The sequence below is a fragment of the Pelmatolapia mariae genome, linkage group LG3_W (genome assembly GCF_036321145.2).
Source record: "Pelmatolapia mariae isolate MD_Pm_ZW linkage group LG3_W, Pm_UMD_F_2, whole genome shotgun sequence".
NCBI classification, from domain to species: domain Eukaryota; kingdom Metazoa; phylum Chordata; class Actinopteri; order Cichliformes; family Cichlidae; genus Pelmatolapia; species Pelmatolapia mariae.
This window is the reverse complement of record NC_086229.1, coordinates 81,312,428-81,338,455: the sequence shown is the minus strand read 5'-3', so window position 1 is coordinate 81,338,455 and position 26,028 is coordinate 81,312,428. Positions and strand designations below refer to the sequence as shown.

At 39.1% G+C, this 26,028-nt stretch overlaps 1 protein-coding gene across 2 annotated transcripts in view; it reads left to right on the top strand.

The window, feature by feature from the left end:
• elavl2 (ELAV like neuron-specific RNA binding protein 2) overlaps positions 1–25,799 on the top strand; it is a 31,979-nt gene extending 6,180 nt beyond the window's left edge. The window contains exons 2-8 of one of the 2 annotated variants that reach the window (XM_063470020.1): positions 8,622–8,712; positions 9,769–10,009; positions 15,075–15,178; positions 18,372–18,525; positions 20,349–20,574; positions 21,137–21,175; positions 23,089–25,799. In XM_063470020.1, coding sequence (XP_063326090.1) covers positions 8,641–8,712; positions 9,769–10,009; positions 15,075–15,178; positions 18,372–18,525; positions 20,349–20,574; positions 21,137–21,175; positions 23,089–23,419 — 1,167 coding nt within the window. In that variant the 5' untranslated portion in view covers positions 8,622–8,640 and the 3' untranslated portion in view covers positions 23,420–25,799. Of the gene's footprint in view, positions 1–8,621; positions 8,713–9,765; positions 10,010–15,074; positions 15,179–18,371; positions 18,526–20,348; positions 20,575–21,136; positions 21,176–23,088 lie in introns of both variants that reach the window. The other variant, XM_063470019.1, reaches the window with a different exon arrangement.
• The last annotated feature ends 229 nt before the right edge of the window (positions 25,800–26,028 follow it).

The following is a 26,028-nucleotide window of genomic DNA, read 5'->3' as shown; positions in this document are numbered from 1 at the left end:
ATGACTGAGATTAAAATTTTTGCTAATTTTAGGAAGGGGAGGTTTAATTAAAGAAAACAACACTAGTAAATGTTAAGATTCTTGTTTATGCAGTGAACAAAATGTAGTATGTTCAGTAGTGGCCATGCAAAGTGTAGGTCCTCTCAAAGCCTGGATATCTTCAAGTTTCCGTTATGACTTGCGTATGTGATTAATTTAAATTTAGAGCTGAAAGTTGTGGTGTTCTTCAGTAGTCTGTCAAGAAAAATTCTACCAAAAATATCAAAATGGTCTTCTTGTAAGGAACAATCTGTTGAATAAAAATGTGGAAAACTGAGGTATAAAAGCTTCACACATATTTCAAGAATGTTGTTAACAGCACTTTGCTAATTGTCTGAACTTCACCCCCCCAAAAATTTGCTGTGATGTAAAATAGAAACCTGACAGAAAATCGTGATATTGGATCCTAGGAGTGTACAAACACTTTTCTTTATAAATTTACATCTGTCCATCCTCTTGGGCTTACTAAATTTAAGGTTGTGGGAGGGCCGGAGCCCATCTCAGCTGCCATAGCACAAAAGGCGAGGTACATCCTCGACAGTTTGACGCAGCGCTAGCATGGCGTACCTTGCCTTCCTCCCACAGTCCAAAGACACACAGCTACTGGGGTTAGGTTACTTAGCGATTTTAAATTTTCCATAGGTGTCAGTTGGTTTTAAGATCTCTGTATTCGGTTCATCCTTGTAGGATGGATGCAGGTATAACTTCTGTTATACCTATTGGGGTGAGGTGGGTGGGGATTGTGAGGATGAGCTGCTCCTCCACCCTTTAAAGCAGCAGTAAAGAGGGGAAATGCTGAGATTGATTCAATAGCAGTTGATTTTTCAGCTGTATCTCAGTGGAATTTGATCAGCTGTGAAATCTTGCTGCTGAACACCCACTCAGTCACTTTTCTATGTAATTAATTAGCACAATCAGTGAGCTGCTAAAACAGAGCCAGCACCACCAGCTTCAGAGGTTATAGAATGACAAATGGCTTAGAAACAAAAGTTTAGTACCTCAGGTAACTCCTTGCATCTTTGTGACAACATTTTGAAAGCCCCTGTACTTTCTACAAGGGATCGAATGACTGCTAAATTCTGGGTTGATAATGATGCTTACAACACTTTAGTCCATGGATGACACTGATGTTTGAGTTTATTTTATTCATCATTGTCAGGGAAAATGAAGCAAAATCACTTTTCATGAAATTAACAGCTTTAAACTGTTTTAGATCTTCTGTTTAGCCACTTTAAATGCGATCATTCAGTAAATGTGACTTTTGTCCAAAAGTTAATGGCGATCAACAAAGCAAGTCTTGCCAGTATTATCCTACTTTTTACATTATGCCATAGTGACGCTAGTAAAAAAGCGCTCACAGTATTTGAATTGGAAATCTGTATTTTTCTCATAGCAGCGCTGTGCGCAGAGCCTTTTCTTCCCTTGCGAGAAGGCTGTGGGATCTGAAAGTCCCAGTAACTAAACACGCTACACTTTAATGAGTCCTAAAAGGCAGCCTGCTCAGTGGGGTAAAATTGTGGAGGTGGATGGGTTTAGCTTAGCAATGATGGGAAAACAAAAAAGAACCTTGTGGTCTTTATCTGGGCCTGGTTTCTGACGAAAATTGTGAGGCAAAGCCTCTAGGGGAACAAGATGCTCTGCTCTAAGAGGAAGCTGCTGGCTGGCTGCACACAGTGAAAGCCTTGACTGAAATTTTTGGGGAGCGGCATCTTGCCAGGCTTCGTGTTCCAAGTGTTTATCTAATGAAATATTTCTGCCTTGTGGCAGTATCTCAAGTGGGACAGTAGCCAGTGTTTGTGCATTGTACTTAGAATAAAAGGTGAAACATAAAATGAGATTGAAGTAAGTCAATTTCTTTAACAACAATATGTTCTCCTGTGGGCCCTTTTCTCTGTTACTGTGCGTGTGGGGAGCCAGTTTGTAGAGCAGCTAACTAAATTACAAATGCAATTTTTGGTAAATTAAATCAAAGGGCACAAGGATGCTTGTGTGCCCTCTGTCACGTTAACAAAACGGCTAAAAAGTTTTGCAGTTCCCAACTGGTTTCACTTTTGACAATAACAAAAACAGGAGCAGCGGGAGGGTTAAGTCCAGAACCTTTTAGTCATTGGTTTTTAAGCTGCTGTTGTTCTACAGTAGACAAGTGGAAAATATTATTTTAGATGAACACTAATGAAGAGCAGGTAAGCAATAGGTAGCGCTGTATACACTGGCCTGCAGTTTGACTACCTGCAGTGTTTGGCTCTGAAACCTGCCAAGTCCCCACAGTACTGCACACAATACTAATGCTGTCACTATTTTGTGTATCAATGTTTTACATATCTTTAGTAACACAATAACAGGTTAAAAGGGATTTTAATGATGCAAAAATAGTTTAGATCCCCGGCTAATCAGACTTCCTATTTGAGTGAATGTATAATTATTGAAAATCAGGTATGTGAGTAAAAGTAAAACTTGGACAATAACATCATGATGCAAAATTCTTTTTGCTTCATTAAATGAATGTTTTAAATCCCTCATGTCAATGACCATCGTGTTTTTGTTTTATAATAAATACGCCCATGTTAAAAATGAGCCGCAGTATGCATAGTACTCTAAAATCTCAGGGGCATCACAACATCAATTTAAACTAACTCCATCGGAGGAACAGCATAGTGAAGCTGTAGTGACCTTATAAGCTTTAAACGTATGCACTAGTCATGTCAGCTCATGCTGCAGAATAACGTGCACACCTTGATGTTAACAAGTAGCAGCTGATTTTGTGAAACAGAACAAAATATAATTTGTAGTAGGCTGTTGTTGTTGTTATTGTTATTATTATTGTGGGCTCCTTCATAACGCTAATGCAAAAACCACTAATGGGCAACTGTAACCATCTGCAGGTTCCTGGTTTTTGCATCTCTGCCACCATTTTTGGGCTCATTTGGTTCAGCAGCTTCTCTTTTAGTAAAATAACTGTTGTACAGCATTCATTAAATTTACCTCCCACATCATCCCCTCTGTTTCAGTCACAATAGTAGTTTCAGTAACTCTGCCAACTAGCATTTTGGAGGTATAATTACAGAGTGATGCACAAAGTGTTAAAATAGGACATGCTGCATTCCATTTATGATTAAGAGTTTATTAGAACAAAACTAGTAGAGCTCATCAGGAAAGTCAGCACAGCAAACGACACAGGCTGAGAATCCTGGCTGAAAAACAGCTAAGCAAGGACGCAGTCGATTACTGGTGGTCTTTAACAAAATCTTCAGTGTTTCTCTGTATTATTTAGGGTCCTTAGAACTGTTGTTTAAACTGAATTTAAACTTTGACTGCAAATGTATATCTCAAAGCTTTAAAAAAATAATTTATTGAACAATATTTGGTGATTAAACTGTAAATAAACAGTACACTCTTTTGCATCATCCAGCAAACCCCTCTCCCTTCTGTGAGGGGCGGTGCCTCTGCTCAGTGCAGTCTCACCCTGTGGGAGGGGTTGGATCTGCCCAGTCAGCCAGTGAAATTCGCCACCTTAGTCATCCTGGTGACTTCTATATTTAACCCTGTGTGCTCTGTGATCAATTAACAGTTTGTGAACCTCAGAAGTTTAATCATTTACGAATGCGCTGGAAGTGAGTTTATACATTTGCATCATTGCTGAAGCGCAATAATTAAAACATTCAAGGTAAAAAATGAATGGGGAAATAACTGGAATGTGCTTTTTGCATGTTAGTCTTAGTTTTGAAACTTTGTGGAGATAAAAAGGAAAAAAAGAAAAAAAAATCAACATGGACTCTAACTTGGTTTTTCGCATGCTGTGCCTGAAATATGCAGTGTCCACAAGAGCAAGCGAAGTTAACCGGTGATGTCTCTGGCAGTAGTTATTATTCATGAAATAAAGTGAAGGCTGATGCCTATAGTCATGGTTTGGGGTTTCCTCCAGTGTATTGTAAGCTTGCCTGAGTACCCTTAAGCATTGGGGAATTATGTTTTTTTTTTTTTTTTTTTTTTTTGTTTTTTTTTTTTTTTTTTTTTTAGACTTACTGCACTCCAGTAAGCTAATGATGTTTGGCTTATTGTCACCTTGACTGTTTCTTGACTTATAAAAACACCTTATATGTAGCAATAAAATAAATAAAAATAAATCATTAACTGGTCCCTTTAATTATCAAACTCTAAAACACAAATCTGCAAAGAAATTTGCAATGGGGTGCATCTTTGTTGGAAACCATATGGCCTATTGTGCACTTCAAAATCACACTGTATAAATGAGTCTCCTCGGCCTTCGGTTCATCTTCTGTCACGGTCTGCTGAGGTTTTTCTTCTAAGTGAAATTCATCTGTGGTAATGGGTCATGTTGGTAAAAGCAATTTGCTGTGTGGCTGTGTTTTCTATTTTTGCTTGGGTTATGCAGCGAGTGGTTTCGACCTTGGTTTTGGGACATGCCAGCAAATCAAATGACTCATTTATTTGCACTTGTGCAATGCAACGTTAAAATCAACATGAATGCACAAATGTCTTGCCCAAGCTAAAAGCAGTGTTGAACTGAATGTCTAACTTTCAGTTTAAGATATTAAACCTTTATCATCATCCTCACAAGTCTCTCTAAAATAAATTTTGCATTTGTTTAGTGGAATATAATTGATAATATTTTTTTTGATAATAAAAACTGATACCCATTAAGTTAATCACCCAAAATGTTAGACTTTTTGTTTTGTCCAGCCTGTGGCATAAAATTGAAATATAAACATTTGACGCAGAAATGACAACATCTAATGACAGAGTTATCACTGGCCTGAAGACAGAAAAAGCCAGTCACTGTGCGTGGTTATGAAACTGCAAGTGAGGCTGCGACTGCACTGTATTCATTTGCTCTGAGTAAACTGTGCATCACGCCATTTTACACATGGATTATGATCTGCCAAATATCTGGAAACAATGGGATGAGCATATTGTGCGTGACCCAGGATAATTTTAAATTCAGCTGATAATGCCCCGTTCTGAGGAGGTGCTCACAGAGACTTCACTGCTCGAGCACAGCTGACTGTTGTCTAGATTTTACTGTGTCTTGTCATTCTGGCTTTAGTTAGCTGGTAGCAAAGTAATTGCCCAACAACGGAGGGAAAGCAACTGTCTAAAAGTTGTATTAACGTGTAGCCGACAATTCTAAAGTCAGGTTGATTCGTATACTAGCAAAATCCTGAATATTGTCACTATAGAAGATCTCTGTTCTGTACACGAAGAGACACAGCGATATACTTAAAACCCCCGTAAATAACACTGTCCATGAACATTGTCATTTTTAGTCAAGCAGTCGCACTAATAACACATTCACAGTACACCTCCAGGTTTTCACACTTGGATAGACTGAGGTCATAATTATTTTCTAATTGAGAGTCCAGAGCAGTTCTACAGCTGTTTGATGTGACTGACATTGGGCTGTTGCTGCAATTTGTCAGTTCATGTGTATTTGTGTACATAATCAGTGTTGTGTATTTGGTGTATTTTTTTTTTGTTCTCCCCTTGTTTTGCCTCTTTAGACCCATGTAAGACCTTCCCTCCAGTAATAAATCTAGAGACTTTATGGACACACTAACCTCCTTTTAAGAATCTAATTCTCAAAGATCTCAGTTTAAAGTTACTGCCAGGAGGCTTCATGTACAAGCTGTAAATGCTGAACATCTAATACCTGAGATTGCTTTTAGGGTTCCCTCAAATCAGAACCACTGTTTGAGTTGGATTCAGACGATGGTCTGAATAGTCTTTCAATTTAGAAAAAAATAAAATTGAATGTAGGAAAATACTGATCTGTCCACCACTTAAGTTTCATGTAGTTTATTCCATGTTTGTTGCTGAATGGTGCACTAGTTCATACTTACACAGGTTTAAAAAGAAAAAGTTTGTTTACTATAATCTAGCTCATTAGCTGGTAGGATAATTAATAATATTCAGACCATTTCTACATCAGAAGATGCTGTAATAACCAGACCTTCAAATTCTTTTAGGGCAGTGAACATAATACACATCATTTGGACAGGTGTTGCATTGTTGCATGGGTATTCTGTCTCTTGTGCAAATAAAAGTACGTTGTGGATGATATAAACCCTTCCTAACTACTTTTAAACTAATATTTAACTTCCCCTCCATCATTTCGGCACCCTGTGCATATACCAAACTCTTGTGACACTGAGGGATGGCTATCTACATATCAGAAAACCAGAGCAGAAAGGACTAAAGGAGCTGTAATTATAAGTCATAAGCAGTTTTATAGGGTGAATCATCACCTTATTCTACTTCAACACTGATCATGTGACACAGCTATTCCCTTCAGCTCAGTGTTGTGGCAGTGTTGAGGCAAAAAGAGACATTAAAGATGCCAAAAGTACTTAAAAGCTGCAGTTTACATGAATAATATGTATTTTATTATAAAATGACACATGAAAAAATAAGATATTTAATATATTCTTAACTTTACCACAAAATTTGGTCATTAAATTGTAGACTAAGTTCATGCTTAGAGTAGTGCTGGGCGATATGGAAAAAATATTTATCACGATATGAATTATTTTATATCACGATAACAATATATATCGCGATATACCACCTGACCTGTGGTCATCTGGAAAGTATGCAGTCTGTAAACAGCGAGTGGAGAGGGTGCAGTCTTTGTTTTGAGTTACCGTAAAGCATGTCGCAAATCCGGGTGCACGTAAAGCAGCACCATGTCGCAAAACCACAAGACGGAGTTTCTTTGTGAAAAATATCATTTTTTTTATACTTTATTTTCTCTTGCATAAAGTTAAGAGTATGTATAGTGAGAAGAAAACACTAATATATTTGCCACAGGCTATTTAACCCTTTAAGACCTAACATGAGACCAAGTCCGCCAGAGCTTATCTTTACATTTTACATGCTGTAGTGCCATTTGTGGGAGCATTTCAAGTTGCTATACATCAATACAACCGTTATAGCCCAAATTTTAATATGTATGCATTAAGTCCATAGTAACTACATAAATTGCAAAAAAGTGCAATAAACTACAAAAAAATTGAAAATCGTTTTTGTTTTTTTACATATATTTCTAGTTAGAGAAATTTAAGAGGCTTATCCCTCAAAACTGTAAATACAAAAAGTTGCACAAAATAGTTGCCAACCACAAGAAATTTATTTTGAGTGTCTTCATAGTTTTGTTTGAGATACACTAATTTTAATATACTACAGGAAAAATGAAAATAAATATTATAATGCAAATTTGCAAAAAACAGCATGTGCATCAAAATAAACTATTTCCAACAGTGTAATTTGACTTCTAAGCATCCCAGAAATGATACAGAAAAGCATAAAGTCAAACATGACTTTTAGTGGCTTCACAAGCTCGCCACTAAGAAATTGGATTAGTTTGTACCTGTCCATGTGACAATCGCAGCACTATTTTCATTGCATGAGTGGAGAAACTCAATTGGCATGAGGATGCTCGCAGGCAGATTTGATGCAACAAACAAATTGACGAGTGAGGAGCTGCATGCAGTCATCTGTTACTTTTACTTAATGTTTTTCAAAATTAGCCTGCAGCCAAAAGAATCTTTTGTCTCCAACTTTAATTTCACAATACTTTACCATATTATATACAACATGGGAAAATTTTGTTGTGCAGCTTTGTGGCCTGTAAAGTTATCACAGGTGGCACCGCTGTAAATGTGATATTTGATGCTAACAGAGGTATTTTTAATGGTGTGAATTAAACTAAAGTCAGTTTACACTGCTATAAATTTTTTTTGTTGGATTGTTGTATTATGTACATTATTATTGGAGCTTTTGTGTGTGTGTGTGTGTGTGTGTGTGTGTGTGTGTGTGTGTGTGTGTATATATATGGGAATGTAGACATGGGTCACATGGCCACATGTGTTGCTGATATTTGGCATACTGTGTCATGATAGACTTTAAAATGTAACTTCTGTGGCTTGGATTGTTTTTGCCTCATTTGTCTTTATTTTTAGTCCTAAGTGTCTTTGCCGCACTGTTAGTCAGTCTTTTGAATGCACTACTATGCATTTGGGCTCTGCATGTCACCTTGATGAACTACTTAGGTTTTATTTTTGGTGTTTTTTTTAAGAGCAGGTATGTTAAGACAAAGTAAACATGTAGATTATTTCACCCTGGATGTTTCCACTTTATTACTTATGTGCGCCTGGAGTTTTTAAAAAAATGCAGGAATGTGTTGGCTTAGCAGTCTTAGACAAATTAACTTGTGCTTCGCGGTCTTGGTGAGCATCTTTGTATAGTGCACTCATCCATTATACAAATTCCCATTCCTCATGCTTATTGTCCCTGTTGTGGCCAGGTTGCTCTGTAGACTGAACGCTCTACACTTCTCGGTTTTGCTTTTCTCTCCTTACTGTAGATGAATTGTGACCAAGTGAAACATTGCCTTTTGCTTCTTCTTGGTTTTCACCAATCTGCATGGACAGCCAGTTCGAAAAAAGGGGAGGAAAAAAAAAATGGCCTCCTTTTTACCCCCCAAACGCTGACATGTGATCATCTCTGACTGTTGCTTTTGTTGTTGTTGATCTAACATGAAGTACTTTTTGTGTCCACATTTTCAGACGGCAACTCCAAACTAACATGGCAGTCAGACTGTGCGATGTGGCTTCTCTGCTTAGAAGTGGTTCGTGGGCGCCTGAGCCTTGGACTGGGGTCTGTGGCACTTTTATTTTTATTTTTGGAAATTATTTGTCCAGAAGGCCTCTTTGTCTCAGTGCTCAGGCCATACCAATGATAGTTCTTGTATTATAACATTGAATCTAAATCAATTTACGTATTAAATGTAGGTACCTTTTTGCAGTTTGTATGAAAAGCTCCCATGTTTAATGTCTCACTGTATTGGTGTGGTCTAAAACTCTCTACTGCCCCTGTCTACTCTGTATTTAACTTATAGCATCACTGCTTTTAAAATTATAGCCTTGTAGTCTGTGTGACGATAATTTAAAGTGAGAATAATAGTGGTGTGATTACATCGCTCTGCTTTCTGGTGAATCTGTTAATTAAGGATGACTCTTCATACATTAACGTGCTGCTGGTTGCCTTAACTGATTACCGCATTGCTTCGGCCTGTTCCCCGATGCTAGTGTACTGATGGCTGCAGGTTTTGGGCTTCTGTAGGCTTGGCGTTTTCTAATTTTGGTGAATGAAATATTACTACTGCAGTAGGAAGTTTAAAATCCCAGAAAGATAATTTTTAATATTCTCACCTCAGTTGTTGCGCATATGGCAGATTAATAGATTACCTTATTGTACAGGGCGTCTCCTGTTTTCTCATAAAAGCAGCAATAACAAATATCAGAGTAATTAAACAAATTTGGAGGGGTCCAATCTCAACTTCCAGTATTTTTGGGGGTTATATTGCTAAAATCTAACATTTGTCCTCATACCTGAGCTAAAGTTAAATTGACATGATTAAAACCTGTACTCAGTTTCTTCTGTGGTGATAAACTCTTGACATTGACAGCTTGCAGTGTGTGGGGTTTTTTTGGGGTTAATTACCCGTAATGCTGTGCTGCATTAAATGATTAACACTATTTTTTCTTTAATTTTGTGAGCTCTTCTTTAAATTTCACCAGTGGTTGTTATTCCACTAAAACAGTGTTTACTGTGTGAAGAGCGTCCTTTTTTTAACTGCTGGTTTTATGATGCTTTTTGTTTCATTTGCATTTAGTTTTGATTTTTTTTTTTTTTTCTTTGTCTCTTTAGCAGGTAATTGCTGCCATGGAAACACAGCTATCCAATGGGCCCACTTGCAACAACACAAGCAACGGTCCTTCAACTATCACAAACAACTGCTCCTCACCTGTAGAGTCAGGGAGCGTAGAGGACAGTAAAACTAACTTGATAGTCAACTATCTGCCTCAGAACATGACCCAGGAGGAACTGAAGAGTTTGTTTGGGAGCATCGGAGAAATTGAGTCCTGTAAACTAGTTCGAGACAAAATCACAGGTAACAACTGTTTGCATTGCTTACGCTGGTTAATGATTGCAGAGCCACCTATGTGTGCATTATTTTGTTTTTTGCATTGGTGCATTTTTTCCAAATAGTTTTCTTAGAATTTTTATATATTTAAAAAAAAGACTATTTAGATTTTCTTTTCAGGTTAATATAGATTTTGAACAAATGGTCGGCCTGTTTGTGCCGTAGGCTTTTGTGTTGCATGCACAGTGAGTTTTTTCCCTTCTTTTTAAATGAGCCATAAAATAATTGACACCAACAAACAAAGACCTTAATTCTGAAAATCATTGAGCATACATACTGTTTGATTATACAGTCGGCAAAAAGGGAACATTTGAGCAATATTAACATTCATTTTTGAATCCGATGCTCAAAGGGTTGATTTTTGCGTTCCACTGACAGTTGTGTCATTTAAAAAAAAAAAAAAAAAAAAATTGCACGATGTCATTAAAGATTTTCAACCTCGCTGTCATTTATCGAGGCCTGAAGTACAGTTTAAGTGTTCCTGTAACTGCTTTGATGTGTTGGTTTCTACTAGAGCCAGTAGGGAAATGGCATTTTCAGAAAACCCCTGTGGGAACATCCTGTTCAGTGTACAGTATTTGGGTAGGTGGACAATTTGCAAATGATTTCAGGTTTTTAATGGGAGGAATGCAGCTGGCAGAGACACAGTGACACGGTCTATGTGACATGAGCAGCTAGATAATGGTCGAGGCTGCAGGATTCTCACTACTAGCTGTTTGTGGTTAAGGTTATGGAGACCTTTCAGCGTTTCTCTCTGCCTGAGATGAAAATCCATTTGTTTTGTTTGCATTTTCTTCTGAATCAACAGTCAGCGGAGAGAGCGAGCAGAGCTTTTCCTTGAAATGATGCTTGAGGCTGAGAGAGGGGTGGCTGAGAGATGCAGTGACTTTAGATCCTGTGACTCTGACCCTCATTAAATTAACATGTCAACTGTACACCCACCCACTTTGAAATATTCATGTTAATATTTCACAGTTCTTGTGTATACCTGATCATTATTCACAGGTCTGTCTTTGCAGGGTTGCTACCGTTCCCAAAAGTTACTGCTTCATTTTTAAAAATGCTGTCAAATCCTCAGACTATGTCGAGCTAAATTGTCTCTTGCTGCCTCCAACTACACCACCTGCATTCTCTTATGCTTTCTCTAAAAAGCATTTCTGTTATAGCTGTATTTGTAGAGCTGGTATTTTTAAAAGTCTGCTGGATTGTTTGGACTGGCAAAACAGATGTGTAAATCAGAGGTTATATTTCATTGGTGTAAACAAATGATAGCAAGGAGTAGACCACAAACCCAGGATGGTACTTGTGGGCATAGAAGACGGGGGTGGGTCTTATTATTTATTTATTGAATTTAAACTATTTGCATGCAGTGATGATGAAAAATTTCAAGTATTTAGTCTTGCATGGGATAGATGCCCTTGTGTAGCCATGCATAAAAGAAATGTATTTAATAATGTGTGAAATGGGTTGCGTTGACTTGACAAGTGATCCCTGTTTAAAATCAGTGTACAGCACAGCCTACTTGGGTGATTGAAGATAAACAACGTTTGATAGGTTGCATATTTAGACGAGCTAGTGTGAACGCAACATTCAAACTAATTTCTGAGCGTGGCACTAAATGGAAACGTGTTGTTTGAAATCAGCCTGCCCCTGTGTGAAAACGATTTAAGTACTACGAGGTCCTGATTCATGCATGCCGCAGCTGAAATGTAGGATTTGATTCAGGAAACGATAGAAGCGCTCTGTGGACGAGTTTTTTTTTTTTTGGGGGGTGACAGGACATGAACCTGTATGTTGCCTTGTCTTCTTTTAGTATGGGTAATTTTCACTTCAAACAAGACATAAATAGACGTTCGCCTTGATCCAGGTGCTTTGAGCTTGATGATTTGCGCTCTTAAATGTTGGGTTTTATATCTTTTCCACTAGATTTTGTGTGTGTGTGGGGGGGTCCCTGGAGGGCAGGGAAATAGTTTGTAAAACTAGACCATAGCATGTACAAGTGTATCTTGGAGAGATTTATTTTTCTTCTTCTATGGTGGGACTGAGATGGAAGCACGGTGACTCACTTGTGGTTCCCACAGTTTTCCTCAAGTACAATGGGAGGCAGAGCCATTCTATAGAACCAGCTCCCATTTTGGATTCAGGAGACGTGCTCTCTCTGCTTTTAAGATTGGGCTTCAAACTTTCCTTTTTCATAAAACTTTCAGTTAAGGATGTTTTATTTGACCCTGAACCTTTGCATCCATAGTTAAGCTGCTATAGGTTCAGGCTGCTGGGGGATTTCTCACGATGCACTCAGTGTTTCTCCTTCACCCGCCTCTCTTCACTCCCTCTGCGTTTACATGACACTACTTTGTCTTCTTTCTCCAGTGCTTGTTGTGCTTGTCTCTCTGTGCTGTGTGGTTCTGTCCTCTCCTTTCCTATCTCCCTTTAACTGGTTTCTCCCAGCTTTTCCACCCTACCATCATCAGGTTTTGGCTCATAGGGAAGTGCATGCTTGTTAGGATTCTCACTCTTTAACATTGCAGGGTTTTTGCCTTGAAACACAAAGTGTTTTGAGGTGACCGTTGTGATTGTCGCTATGAATAAAACTGAGTGACAGTTGCAGCAGGCTCTTTAGTGAATCAGTGCTTAGATGAAGTCTGTTGCTGCAAACTCTAAAAGATCAGTGTGGCTATTTTGTAATTATATTTGTTGAAGTAGAAATGCAGCCAGCTGGAGATGGTGAATTCTTGGCTCTCCAGCTGGCAGAAGATGCATGTCAAAGAGCATGCTTAAGAAAGGTAAATTATAGGTAACTGTGTGCATTTGCATAAACAGCCCTGCCTTAAGCAAATTAAAGCTCTGAAAAGGGCATTAATCCCCACTGTTGAGCTCTAGTTTCTATCAATGCACAAGTTTAAATTTAATATAGAAGCTGCACTTTTGATTTGAAAATAAGCTTTTAAAGTAGTGCTTTTTATCCTTTTAAGGGAACTTGAATTGGTGCTTAATAAAATGCCCTTGATGATATTCAGAACCTCGGTTGTTTCTCAGGAATGATTCTCGTTTTCAGCTCTGCATAAAACCGTATCCCCTCCAGACTCTGTTGCTTTTGTCTCTCCCTTGGCCCTTTGGCAATGGATTTAAGCCAGCCTACATCTGTGCGCTGCTGCTACATCAGATGTTGAGTAATCACCAGAGAGAGATGCATGCTTCCTCTTTGCTTTAAATGTTCACGCTTTGGCTGCTGCTGCAGAAAGCAGCTTAGTCTGTGTCATTTTCCTCCCACTATGGATAGCACTAGGTCTGTACTGGAAGCTGGGTGCAGCTCTCTGAAAGTGCTTCTCAGCATGTCTCTGCTGCTCCTTTAATGACAGCTGAAAGCCAACAAGTTGTTTGTTAAAGGGCCTCTTGTCTTTACAGTGGATGTGATGGATGTTAGACACTCCATAGGAAGGTGTCACAAAAGCTTTGCATGCTCGTATAGAGCGTCTGTAGGGGAACATTGTACAGCAAGCATTTTGCCCTCAGGGCTCAAGTAGATGTTTCATTTCACCAGCTCATTTCAAAGACTTGGCATATTTCTCCTGGCGATAATGTTCCCTGACCTGGAGGTGAAATTAAGTTTATGAACTTTGTGAGTCACTGCTTGCTCTGCTGTGATCAAGCAGTGAGCTGGATTAAAGCGGTATGGGTGTATATAGGGAGTTCAGCTGCGTAGAAAAACAGTCTCGAGATATTTCATAGTTGGAGGTTTAATTATTGTAAACAAAATTTAATGTGCTCTGAGTTACAGTTCAGCCTGTTTAGGTGCAACACAGAAACCCAAAGATCAGGGACATTTATCACTTGAAAATGCATTTATTACTAAATCGTTACACTTGATTATATGGATGAATATCTTAATATCATAACATTAATAATCCTATAATTAACCAGCAGTGGGATTTCAGTCTTTGAACTGTGCAGAGTAGTAAGGAATTGGTTCATATGAATGGCCTTTTCTCAGCTATTAACTGTAGCGATGCATCAACAGGGACAACTTACTGGTGCAAGAAGCATCACCAGATAGATGCTGAGATAAATGTGTCCATTCTCACTACAAAATACTTCCATGAATGCGGACAGTAGTTTAATATCTAAAATTTAAATTGACAGATTACTTTAAATTCAGCGTATCACCTGTGCAGTGGTGCACAGATGTGACAGTGTCTGTTACAGTATTGCAGCAGTAGACATGAATGTCTCAATGAGAGCTTTTTTTTTTTTTTTTTTTTGGGCAGGAGAAAAAAATGTGTATATTTTTGGCAGTTTGAAGCATGGAGTGAGTTAATATATCATTGAAAGAATAGAAAGTCTAGTTTTACATGCATTTAATTAGGGGCACCTGAGAGATGGAGAAAAGTCTATATTGAAGAGAAGAAATCTGCTACTGCAGGAAAAACTTCTGCTGCAATCATTGCTTTAATATAACTAATCAAAGTGCAGGTTAATGGTGTCATGAGCCTCACTGTCAAAGATTTAAATTATTTTTAATTTCCCAAAACTTTCCGATACTATTCAGCTTGTTTATATATGTGCTGCATTAATATGGTGAAACTGCTCGAGATGGTGAACTTGACCGGCAGTGAAATTGCAGAGAAACCCAGGATGTGGGTGGAGGAAATTGAATTGCCTCTGTGCACATAGAGAGTGGGTGTCAATCTATTGTACATTTTAGAGATAAACTGCAGCGGGAGGGGAAGACATTGAGCCTCGGCTACTTCGCTCTGTCGTAGATGAGTTGGTGTGAAAGCAGAGCAATTGCTTGTCATTTTTAATTTAAAACCTGTTTGTCAAAGAGCGTGTTTAGTTTGTTTACAACCTGTGGTAAATTTCCTGAGATTTGTAGGAAATGGTTTGACCTCTGTGCTGTGCCAGATATGAAATTGTTTGGGGAGGGGGTAAAACCACATTTATGCTAATTCTGCTGATTCTAAAAAGACCTGTTTTTGCACACATTTGTCTTGAATTTCATGTCACATTAATTTTATTTATATTGTGATTGCAGGGCAGAGCCTAGGCTATGGATTTGTGAATTATGTGGACCCAAAGGATGCAGAAAAGGCCATCAATACCTTAAATGGCTTGAGACTTCAGACCAAAACCATCAAGGTAAGACATCATATGTTATCCTTTTTGACAGGTTTGAAAAAAATAAATAAAAAAATGTCTTACCGGTTATATCTGGCTCCGTAGGTTGGAGTCGAGACATAATGAGGCTGGAGCAGTGTGGGGTGTAAAGGGAGCCTATTGTTAATCTGGGCACAGGCGGCTTTGCTTGGGCCTCTAGTAGAGCAGAACTGTTTCTATGGTTGCATGTGCTGTAGCACTGCTGTATGCCTTTACAGGGAGGTGGCTGCCATTAGCATTCATCAGGCAATGTAGCACTCAATGTGCTGGTGGGAAAAACTCATTTGCTTCATATAGTGCTGCAGGATTTGTGGATGGTGGAGTCAGATTATTAGATGTGATACTTTTTCTTTCCTTTTTTTGTGCTGGCCTTACGAGGAGCTAGCCTTCTCATATCAGGCAGAAAGCTATTAGAGATTTTCTGTGGGCAAAAACACATTTTGTAATAGAAAATTGATGTTTGAATAGCACCAAATTTGTAAGCTGTACGCTTGATTATTTCTGTTTTTAACACTTCAATATTGTGCAGATGTGGCATGTCATGACAGTGGAATATGTAGTGTTGTGAGCCATGCTGCTTCAATTCCACAAATCGGAGCCCATCTTTCTCATGTCGCTGCCTGTCTCAGTTCATAGCCCTGAAAGTAGAACATGGTAACATTGCCTTATGCATCACACATCCAAAACTCCAGCTGCCCTGTCAGAAGTGCAAATAAACCCAGTGAAGTGGAGGAATATACTTTGCAAATATTAGCATTAAATAAAGTGTGAAGGTTAGACTATGGAGGAGGCTGGGCAGGGGGCTTTAGCTTTTACTGTTATCAGTCTACTCTTCACCGGTGGTACACGGCAGATTTTGAGGTGTGGTCACTTGACCTTTATTTATTCCCATAAAATGAAAAGGAATAGAGATGAGTGTGACGCTAGGGGGGATGGCACACACACTCTATTCTTTCTTTGTCTGATTCTCTCAATTCTCTTCCACAAAACCATCCTCCAACACTTCTTATCACATCAGCTCTGAAAAGTTAGGCTGCTTTGGTTCCTGCAGATTATCAGACAAATCTCGACATAACCGAAAATGAGATGGTGCATGGAGAAAAATGAATTTGACTGCTGAGGGGTGTAATGATGTATTGATCCACATGACCTGGTAGAGGATTATTGAGTCTACCTCTCTTTGCTATTACTTGTCTGGGTTTCTGGATGGATGTTTGTTTGCGCCCCATATTTATTCTAGCCTGTTGCTGAAGATTTTTCAGATATAATCTGAATTCAGAGGCAACAAAACCTCTAGAGTAGTTCAGATGACGGTAAAGAGGCAGCCACATTGCTGTGTAGAGCGATTTTTAATACTTAGGGTTTTTTTTTTTTAATTTGTTTTATTTTGAAAGATGAGCTGTCTTAACGGGCCTGACGTTTAAATTGTCAGGATTTTGAGTTGAGGGACAAAATGTGATGGGTTAAACTCTTTGTGGACAGGCTGGTTTGTCAGTATCCAATTAATAATAATAATTATAATAATAATAATAATAAAATGTTTTAGTCTTTAGGTTTGCACTGAGGAAGACAGCAGCAGAAACTGGCAATGCACCACCCTAATGTTGCTAAAACCCAACTGCTAACACTTACATCCTTTATATTAACTAATATGTTACAAGCGTTTTAATTCACTGCAGTTTGTGTACACCACTTTTTTTTTCTTTCTTTTTTTTCTTTTTTTTTTTTTTGCAAAGCCCTGATTTCCTTTCACCTGCATAATTGGGGTCCCTCGGGTTAAGGATTGGAAAAGTTGAGCTCATTTTGGGACATTTTCAAATGTAGCCAACGGTCTGTATTGAATGTCTGGTTTGTGGTCTCACTGTATTATCACGTGATGGTTAAAGATGGAGTACAGATGGTTTTACAAACACTGGCGGGTTTGATGTCTGCTGGCTTATAATGTTAGATGTCATACACAGTAATGTATAGGGATGGGTATCGTTTAGGTTTCATCCGATACCGGTACTTTTGAAACGGTGCCGGTGCTTAAACGGTGCTCGAACCGGTGCTTAAAGAATGGAGAACACAAACTCTGTCCAAAAACCTCTCATGTTTAGCTGTTTTTTTTGTTTTTTGTTTTTTTTTTTGTAAAAAGATAACAATGTTAGCCTTTTCTTAAGCTATAGGGCATATTTGGTATCACTCTTGGCTGGAAGCAGTGCTTAAACAATGGAAAAAAACACAAACTTTGTCCAAAAACCTCTCATGTTTAGCTGTTTTCCACTTTTTCTTTGGTCATTTTAGCCTTTTTGGCCAGGGTGAAGGGAGTATCTGCCATCAAACAAGAAGACAGCCGCATGTAACTACGACGGTGTTTGCTAGTTTACCTTGCATGCATTAATTTAATAACGTGATTAGCCTACTCAACGTAAATTACACACGAACAACATTAAGCTACTCACGCAGAGAAGAACGGCTGCTGCTGCCATCATCATCCGTCATCATTTCTGCTACACTGGCAGGGCTAGGGGCCAGGACTCTACTCTTCGGGTTCTTGGGGGATGTTGCTAACTCCGGGTCCGATAACAGGCACCACACCCGCAGTAGATGTGCTCAGTGTGAGGTCTCGCAGCAAGCTATCAAATACGGTGCATTTCTCGGCTTTTAAAAAAACGCTATGCGTCGCCAGGTGTTTCATCAGATTCGAGGCGTTACCTCCTTTGCACAGTATCACCTTAAAGCATTTGTTGCAGGCTGCTGAGTTTGCATCTTTTGCTGTGAAGTACAGCCAGACTTTTGACCGCTTCGCCTTGGGCATTTTTAATCTGTAGCTCTGCTCTAAAAGAACGTACGTACCTGGGCCCGCCTACTATCCTTGGAAAGGTAAAATGATTGGCTAGAATCCAAAGTGTCTCAGGAAAAATAAAGCACCGAAATGTGCGCTGCTTTTCGGTCTGGTTACTACTGTTTATGTCAGAACCGGTACCCATCCCTAGTAATGTAGTCTACAGAAGATGGCGTATTTAGTTTATCATGTGATGCAGTTAGTTTATATTCTCTCTGCTATGAATGGGTTACAGCATCTGTTCGGAGATAAGTTTGGAGATGGGCCATTAATCACCTTTGATTCTTAACCTGCTTGTGCTTAAACTGGCTGTAATATACTGAGGTCGTCAACTGTTTCAACTTGTAGGTTTCCTATGCGCGTCCAAGCTCCGCCTCCATCAGAGATGCAAATTTATACGTCAGTGGCCTGCCAAAAACTATGACTCAGAAGGAACTGGAGCAGCTCTTCTCTCAGTACGGACGCATTATTACCTCACGCATTCTGGTGGACCAGGTGACTGGTGAGTACAGCATGACAGCTTTCCCTCGTCTTTGTTCCATCTTCATTTTGCCACGCCCTTCCTCCCATTTCCCTCCTGACTGCCAGCAAAATGACACAACCAGGACTGAGAAATGCATCAGAGGTGTTGCTACGAGGTTCCCAAAAATGCAATTTTCCACAAGACGTGCTCATAAATATGCATGGATGGAATATAAAATTGAGTATAAAGTAGCAGGACTCGATGCTTCATAATTTCTCCCTCCTGCCTGCACTTACCTTCTTGCTTTTTCCCTTTTCTCTTTCCATCCCCAAGGTGTACATGCGATGCCTGTTTTATGGCAAGAAATGAAATGCATTTAGAGCAGTTATATTCTCCATTCCTCAGCTGTCAAGCAGAAGCCTTATGAAACACTGATAAACAGAATCTTTCACTGGGACATCTCCCAGTGGTTCTGTCCCACTGCTGAAGCTTATTCCTTCTGGCGTGTGTTATGGGAATGGCTGTTTTCATAGTTTTCAAACATAAAACCACTTGTTCCTTGAGAATTCAATGGTTTTATCTCAGTATTAATAACCCAGCTCAGTCTTTCAAACACCAAAGCAGGATTGCAACCTGCAATTTTTTTTTCATGTATAGAAATAATAGAAATTTGTTAATGAGCTAAAAATGTAAAAGTAGCAAAAAGTGCAGCAGAAACTTACACAAATGACATGGGAGGCTGGCCTGATTGACCAATACTGGCAAAGACTGCGCTCATTGGCAGGCAGCAGTCACAAATGTGACCGAGGGGAATGACATGCACTGGTGTCCCAACAGGGCATTAAGAGGGTAAATAAGTCAAAGCAGCAAGTCAAGAGTGATGCAGCCCACTTAAAAGCCATTAAATCACATGGAGCCCACCTCAACTTAAATCCTCTCTAATCAATGTACAGGAGAATGTGTTATTAAACAAATTAAATGTGCTGTCGCCCATAAATTGCTAATGCTAATCAACCCAATGTAAGATTAAGGCCGATGTGTGACTCACCTGCCACTGTGACACAAACTTCAAGTATAAGTGCAGTAAGTTTAGGTCAGACTGTCACAAACTAACCAACTTATATTACCAGTTTTTATTCATTTTTATTTAAATTTATGTAAATACATAACTGTACATGAGTGATTTCAAACTGCATTTTATTACTATGGCCCACCTGCAGCACATTTGCAACCCAACAGGGGGCCCCGACCCACACTTTGGGAATCACTGAGTTAAAGGAATAACTAAATATGAATAATTAGCTTGTGTCTCTAGAGTGTGTCAAAGACCAAGTACCTGCATCATCAGTTTTTCTACTTCTGTGCTAACATAATGTAGCTTTTTCCTAATGTTCAGCTGCTAATCACAGACAGTAAAATGTCACTTTACAGAGAAATTACAGCTGTTAAAGTGCTACCAGCCTAGTTATATATAAAGTTTACTTCATAGATGTCCATAAATACATGTCACGGCTGCTGTATGTCCTCCTCCTGTGTGTATGTTGTGTTATTTAATGAATTTCCAGATGTGGAACACACTTCGCTGTCAATACATACAAATATAAAAAAGCAAATGTTTGTGGTTACGCATGCTGTAAGGTCATGTTTTTAAAACTGCAGTAAGAATTTACTTTACAGTATAGTGATTGACCTTGAAAGCAGTTCACTGTACTACTGGGTAAAATGGTAAAAGTAATATTGGAGGGGAATAAAAAGGCATATCAGCATTAAACGAGTCTACTTAAAAGGCTGATCATTAGTTCATGTTTTGACAGTCAGGTGAAGCTCAGTATGACTAATCTTGAGTTACTGGGCTCTCTCAGGTGTTTCCAGAGGAGTTGGCTTCATTCGTTTTGACCGGCGAGTTGAGGCTGAGGAGGCCATCAAGGGTCTGAACTGTCAGAAGCCGCCTGGTGCCACCGAACCCATTACAGTCAAGTTTGCAAACAACCCGAGCCAAAAGACCAGCCAGGCGCTGCTGTCCCAGCTCTATCAGTCACCCAATCGAAGGTACCCAGGACCCCTCGCACAGCAGGCACAACGCTTCAGGTAAAAGGGGCACACCAAAAAAATGTAATACTGCTAGTGAAGCTGATTTTGTTGACCCTCTGAGGTTTTTGGACATTAGCATTTAAATTGTCTCACTGGCAGTATTGTGAAAATATTCTGTGTCGGAGCTCGTCGGTACTCTGGGCAGAATATATCATCCCCATTATTACATTCTTGACTTTGCGGCATGTTGCAGAGGTAGGCCTACCACACATTCGGGTTTAAACAGATTTTTGGCAAATGTGGAAATGAGATGAGCAATGAATGAACAAATTGTGCAAGTTAGTCCAAAAAATGTGTTAATTTTCAGTATGCTGATTGATGTCAGTGGTTGTTAAAGCTGCCACCCTGTCAGCCTAATTGACCCTTTTCTGTATGAACTGCAAGTCTCCTGTTGGCTGTGTTGTGAAGGATGACTGGGAAAATTTAAGTGGAACAGCAGACTTTAATCGTGGTATCAGACCCATTACTCATCTTTGTCATCCTGTCAAAACTCATCAGTTTCCTGAAAAGTTTCTTTCTTATAAAATTAATTTGTCTGTTGGTGTTTTGCTTTTTTAAGGTTGGACAATCTGCTGAACATGGCCTACGGAGTCAAAAGGTAAATTGACTTTCTGTTTTAGATTCTGTAGTCTGCCTTAATTGATCCTTGAGGGAAATTCCGAGCTAACGCGAGGGAGCTGATGGGATACATTTTGTTGTTTATTTCCTATGAGCTCCATGGCAGTATTGTGTAGGTAGTTAACACTGCATAAAGTGGCACTGATTCAATATGAGACTGCTGCTCAAAGCAAATGCTTTTCTGTGCATCCACAACAAATATATACACAATTCAGTTGGTGTGGGTGAATCAGGCTGTTTGTCTTCACAGTAAGTCATGATGTAAATATTGAACAGCTGCTGCAGATGCCTAAAGGCAGACCTGCGTATGCTGAGAGCATAGACTGGAGGGGCAGGGTCTCTCCATTGTGTTAGACCAGCGGAGGATGTCAAAAACTACCTGCTCTCACCTGAGCCAGTCACGTTCCCTCTACTTTCCTCCCAGAGTCTGTCTGTAAGAATTTAGGGAATAAAAAGCTAAATTTATCTGATTTAAGTCGCTCTCACTGCCTGATGTGGCATCGTTTCTGGTTTGGTTTACCTTTTCTAATGCATAAATAACATGACTGCATTGTCTGTAGGTTGCTAACCGGGAGCTCTGTATCATGTCTGATATCTTTTAATCTAATTGAGTATTTAGTACGTTAATACTAAAGAGCAGCATGTGGTCTGCTCAGCTGCCATGTTGGAGAATCTGAAGTGCAGTTCGTGGCAAAATGTGGTGACACTTTATGGTTTGAACAAAGCAGTCTCTGTATCTGAGGGGACATTGAGGTAACTGTTTTAGTGGCCATGCTTGGCATCCACTCAGTGTTTAACATAAACGGGTTTAGGTGTTTACCCTTTAAACCTGTTCTCTGAAATAAGGAAACTGTATAAAATCGGCTGCTGGTGATGCAGTGGAGTGCTTTAATCTAGAGCTAATGTCACAACATGTGATAGATTAAAGCACTGTCTACGCCGCTTGTCTACATAACAAGGGGCAGACTCTTACAATCTTACTTGGTATTGCACAAAATTGCACGTTTGTATTTTGAGCTTCGCACTCTTACCTTGATCTATTATGGACAGCCCTGTCCTGTTTTAAACTTTGTTGCGTCAGACGTCTTTCAGGATTCGCCAGGATACCAGTTTGTCTCAGTTCAGTTTTATAAGAATGTCTTCCTCGTGTGTGATTGAAGTCCAGTTCCCTGAAAGCTCAAAGAGCCATCACCAGCAGCAATAGACGTGCGATTTCTCCTCTGCCGTGCTCGTTGGCTGACGTCTTGGTTGCCAAATCTCTCTGTGGGTCCTTGATGCTGGGAGCACACCTGTCATAGTGGATGTTCCCTGAGAGGCCAAGTGGAGCAGCTAATCTTGTGTGACACCTGCTGCAATAATTCATAGGCTTTTCATGCACTTTGGATTTTGTTTCTTAAATCTGCAAAAGCACACTTACCAAAGGCCAGAGTCTTTCTGTGCCTCGTTATTATGCTCTTGGCAACCGCCACGTTTATATAGAATTTATTTCCCTTTATAATTTGCCAGTTTTTGATTTGGAGGAAATAATTTCCTTTGCAGTCGTGAAGCTACAAACTAAATGTGTGGGGAGTAGCTCGAGGACTGAATCTGTGCATTTATTCTGAGGGTTGCTGCTCGCTAACAGTGACGGTTCAGGTGACTTGCTGCAGAAGATAAAGGAAGTGTGTTTTGTGAAAAGTCTGATTATGTAATTCCTGAAATGAAAGAATGGCGCTAGCACCATATGGCCATAGAAGCATCCATGGCTCACAATGTGTGGGTAGAGCTGATCCCTGCAGAGACTTGTCACACTCTGTTAGGCTTGTTGGTACGATCTCCTGTCTTATAAAATGGCCCGTTTTGTGCTCATTTTGGCTCTTGCCTTGAACCATGTTACTTTTTGTGTTTTAACAGCAGGTTCTCCCCGATGGCCATTGACGGGGTGACCAGCTTGGCTGGCATCAACATCCCGGGGCACGCGGGCACTGGCTGGTGCATCTTCGTCTACAACCTGGCTCCGGACGCAGATGAAAGCATCCTTTGGCAGATGTTCGGGCCGTTTGGTGCTGTCACAAACGTCAAGGTTATCCGCGACTTTAACACAAACAAGTGCAAAGGATTTGGTTTTGTCACCATGACTAATTACGACGAGGCAGCTGTGGCCATCGCCAGCTTGAATGGATACCGCCTTGGGGACAGAGTTCTGCAAGTGTCATTCAAAACCAACAAAACACACAAAGCCTGAAACTCAGATTGTTTCTAGAAAACTCACCAGAAAATGGAAACAGAAAATGGAAGCGTATTGACCGTAACTTTCTACATTAGTAACAAGAGCTTTGTAAATCAGTGTTGCGAAGAAAAACGATATTTAGCGTCCAACAATGTGATCTTTTTTTTTTTCCTTCTCTTTTTTCCCATTGCTACACTTTGAATCTTCTCTATACTTTAAAACAGAAAAATACCTGCAGGTCTTGATGCCTGTCATGTTGACTTCTCTTGCTGTCTTTACAGATGGACCATCTAAAATGTTACTCTAGGTTTTGTCATTTTGTTGCACATCTGCTTTGAAACAGTAAGTCTTGTAAGGTTATGTGTAGTGATTTTTCTTTGTACTTCTGTGTCCTGATTTGCCACACGTGCGTTTATGCCTTCGGTGGTTAGCAAGTACTTGCGTTGAACTATTTGCGGTTCTGTTAATTTTGTAAGTATTCTGTTTCCTGTAATATCAGTTGGTTATTGGTTGGCTGCATAATGTTGCTTATTGTACAATTAACAGATAAAAAGACAAAAAAAAAAAGATTCTTAAAGCAGTACCTTGCCAAAGAGCTAAGAACCTCTTTGATGTGGGTTTAAAAGCATCTATTTTTATAAAAAGAAAAATTTGGAGAAACTTTTTACTGGACCTGGAACAAAATATTTTGACTTGGATACTTTGAGAAATATCTTCATATGACACCTTGTGAGCTTTTGAACTTTACAAGAAAGTTTGCAGTGGTTGAAATTTCTGGAGAGATTTATGATGTAAAAGATACCTTTTGAGATCTTTGTATTACCTTTAGATTATAGAATCAGTGGCAGTGCTGGTTTCATTTGTAAAATCATCTGTGGGTCCCCCCCCCTCCCCTCAGTCGTCTGGTCGTTACGGCTAGCGACTCGCTTTCCGGTCTGATTTGGAAACGGACAAAACTTCAAAGGTTGATCTGCAAAAAGTGCATGAAAAATTAAAAACATGGAGATATCATAAAGGTAAATGGGGGATTTAAAAAAAAGGGAAAAAAGAAAAAATCAGTTCTTCCTCTAAGATTCCCTTCAGATGGAGCTCATGGTGTTTTGTGGTGTATCTACAATATCATTAGACTGATTTTTGTCTTAATATCAACCGATGAGGGTTTTTACATACTTTGTATGAAAGATTGAAGACAAGCCAGTGAAGGCAGCAGCATTAAAAAACAACTAGCGTGACAAATAGAAGGGTTCCTCCTGAGCTTTGAGCTGTGTAAATAAGTCCTTTTTTATGTTGAGTACTTGGCAGACTTTGGTTTTCGTTTGGACTTCATTGAAAAGTGTGATTATTATATACAACTTAATTTTTCTTTTCAGGACTGTGTAAGGTCTTTTTTTGTTTTTTGGATCTTTATTTTCAGTTTCTCTTCAGTTGAAATACTTGAGTTGTCGTCCTATGGACTAGCATTAGTGCATCAGATTTGTTGGTTGTTAGGTCTGTAGATAGTCTTGCTTCGTTAAAAAAAAAAAAGGTATTAAGAAACTATAGACATTTGTTTTGTTTTGGTTTTTTTATATATAAACATTATAGATATATATTTATGTGGTAAAGAATGGATATAAACCACAGTTTTGAACTATTTGATTACTTTTTTCATACTCATATCTATATATATAAATATATACGTAATGCATATAACCTGTCTTTAAAATCGTAAAAAGGTGTATATTGCTTTATTCACTTTGGGGAAGGGCGGTGAAGCGGTTCCATTAACAATAGCAAAGTTGGTTGCAGAAGTTTGTCAACATCTAGCTCATCTCGAACACACGAATGGAGGCTGGTTGAGCCTTAGATGCACTGAATACTGCACCTGCATCCTGCTTGGTATTTCAACCGATTATTAGTCATGCTTCCCCTTAAACGAGCAGTGTGCTATGCATTATATAATTATCTTTGCAACTGCTTTTTCTTGTTTATCTATTCCTTCTTTGTGTTACTTGTACAAGTTAAACTTTAAGTCTAGATGAGTTGTGATACTTGCTGCTGTAGGGAAGAGACAACATTTGTCATGCCTGACCTGCCACTGCTGAGAATAAGTTTTGTTTTTCCTTTATGTAACCACTTGATGATTTATTTTTTTTCCCTTTATTTTTTTTTGGTCTTGGGAAATTGTGCTGCAGGTCTGGCATGAGGAAATGTTTCCTCCCATCCCTCTTTTCTCAATTCTTAATATGAGAGTGATTATTTATTTGAAGTTGTATAGTCTGACTTGGTTCACAGCATTTTTGGAATAGAATCTTTTTGTTAAGTATTTAAAAGGATGTACATGTTCTTTACTTTGTGTTTGGATACTTTTGGATTTTTTTTTTTTCCATGTTCAGTACATCAATAAATAAGTTGAAGGGCAATGAAGCTTTGTGATTGGATCATTCCTGTTTCCTGTCTGACAGGAAACTGAGTTTTACTAACTACATGCCGAAATGTTTAGTTGTAAACTGTTGTACTTTAAGCTGGAAACGACCCCCATTAACTAGTCAGTCTAATTGCTTTGCTTTTCACTTGACAGTTGCTCAAATGCTTCAGTACAGGCTTCCTTAAAAAAAGCAATATGCAGTTTTTAACTTTGTTTA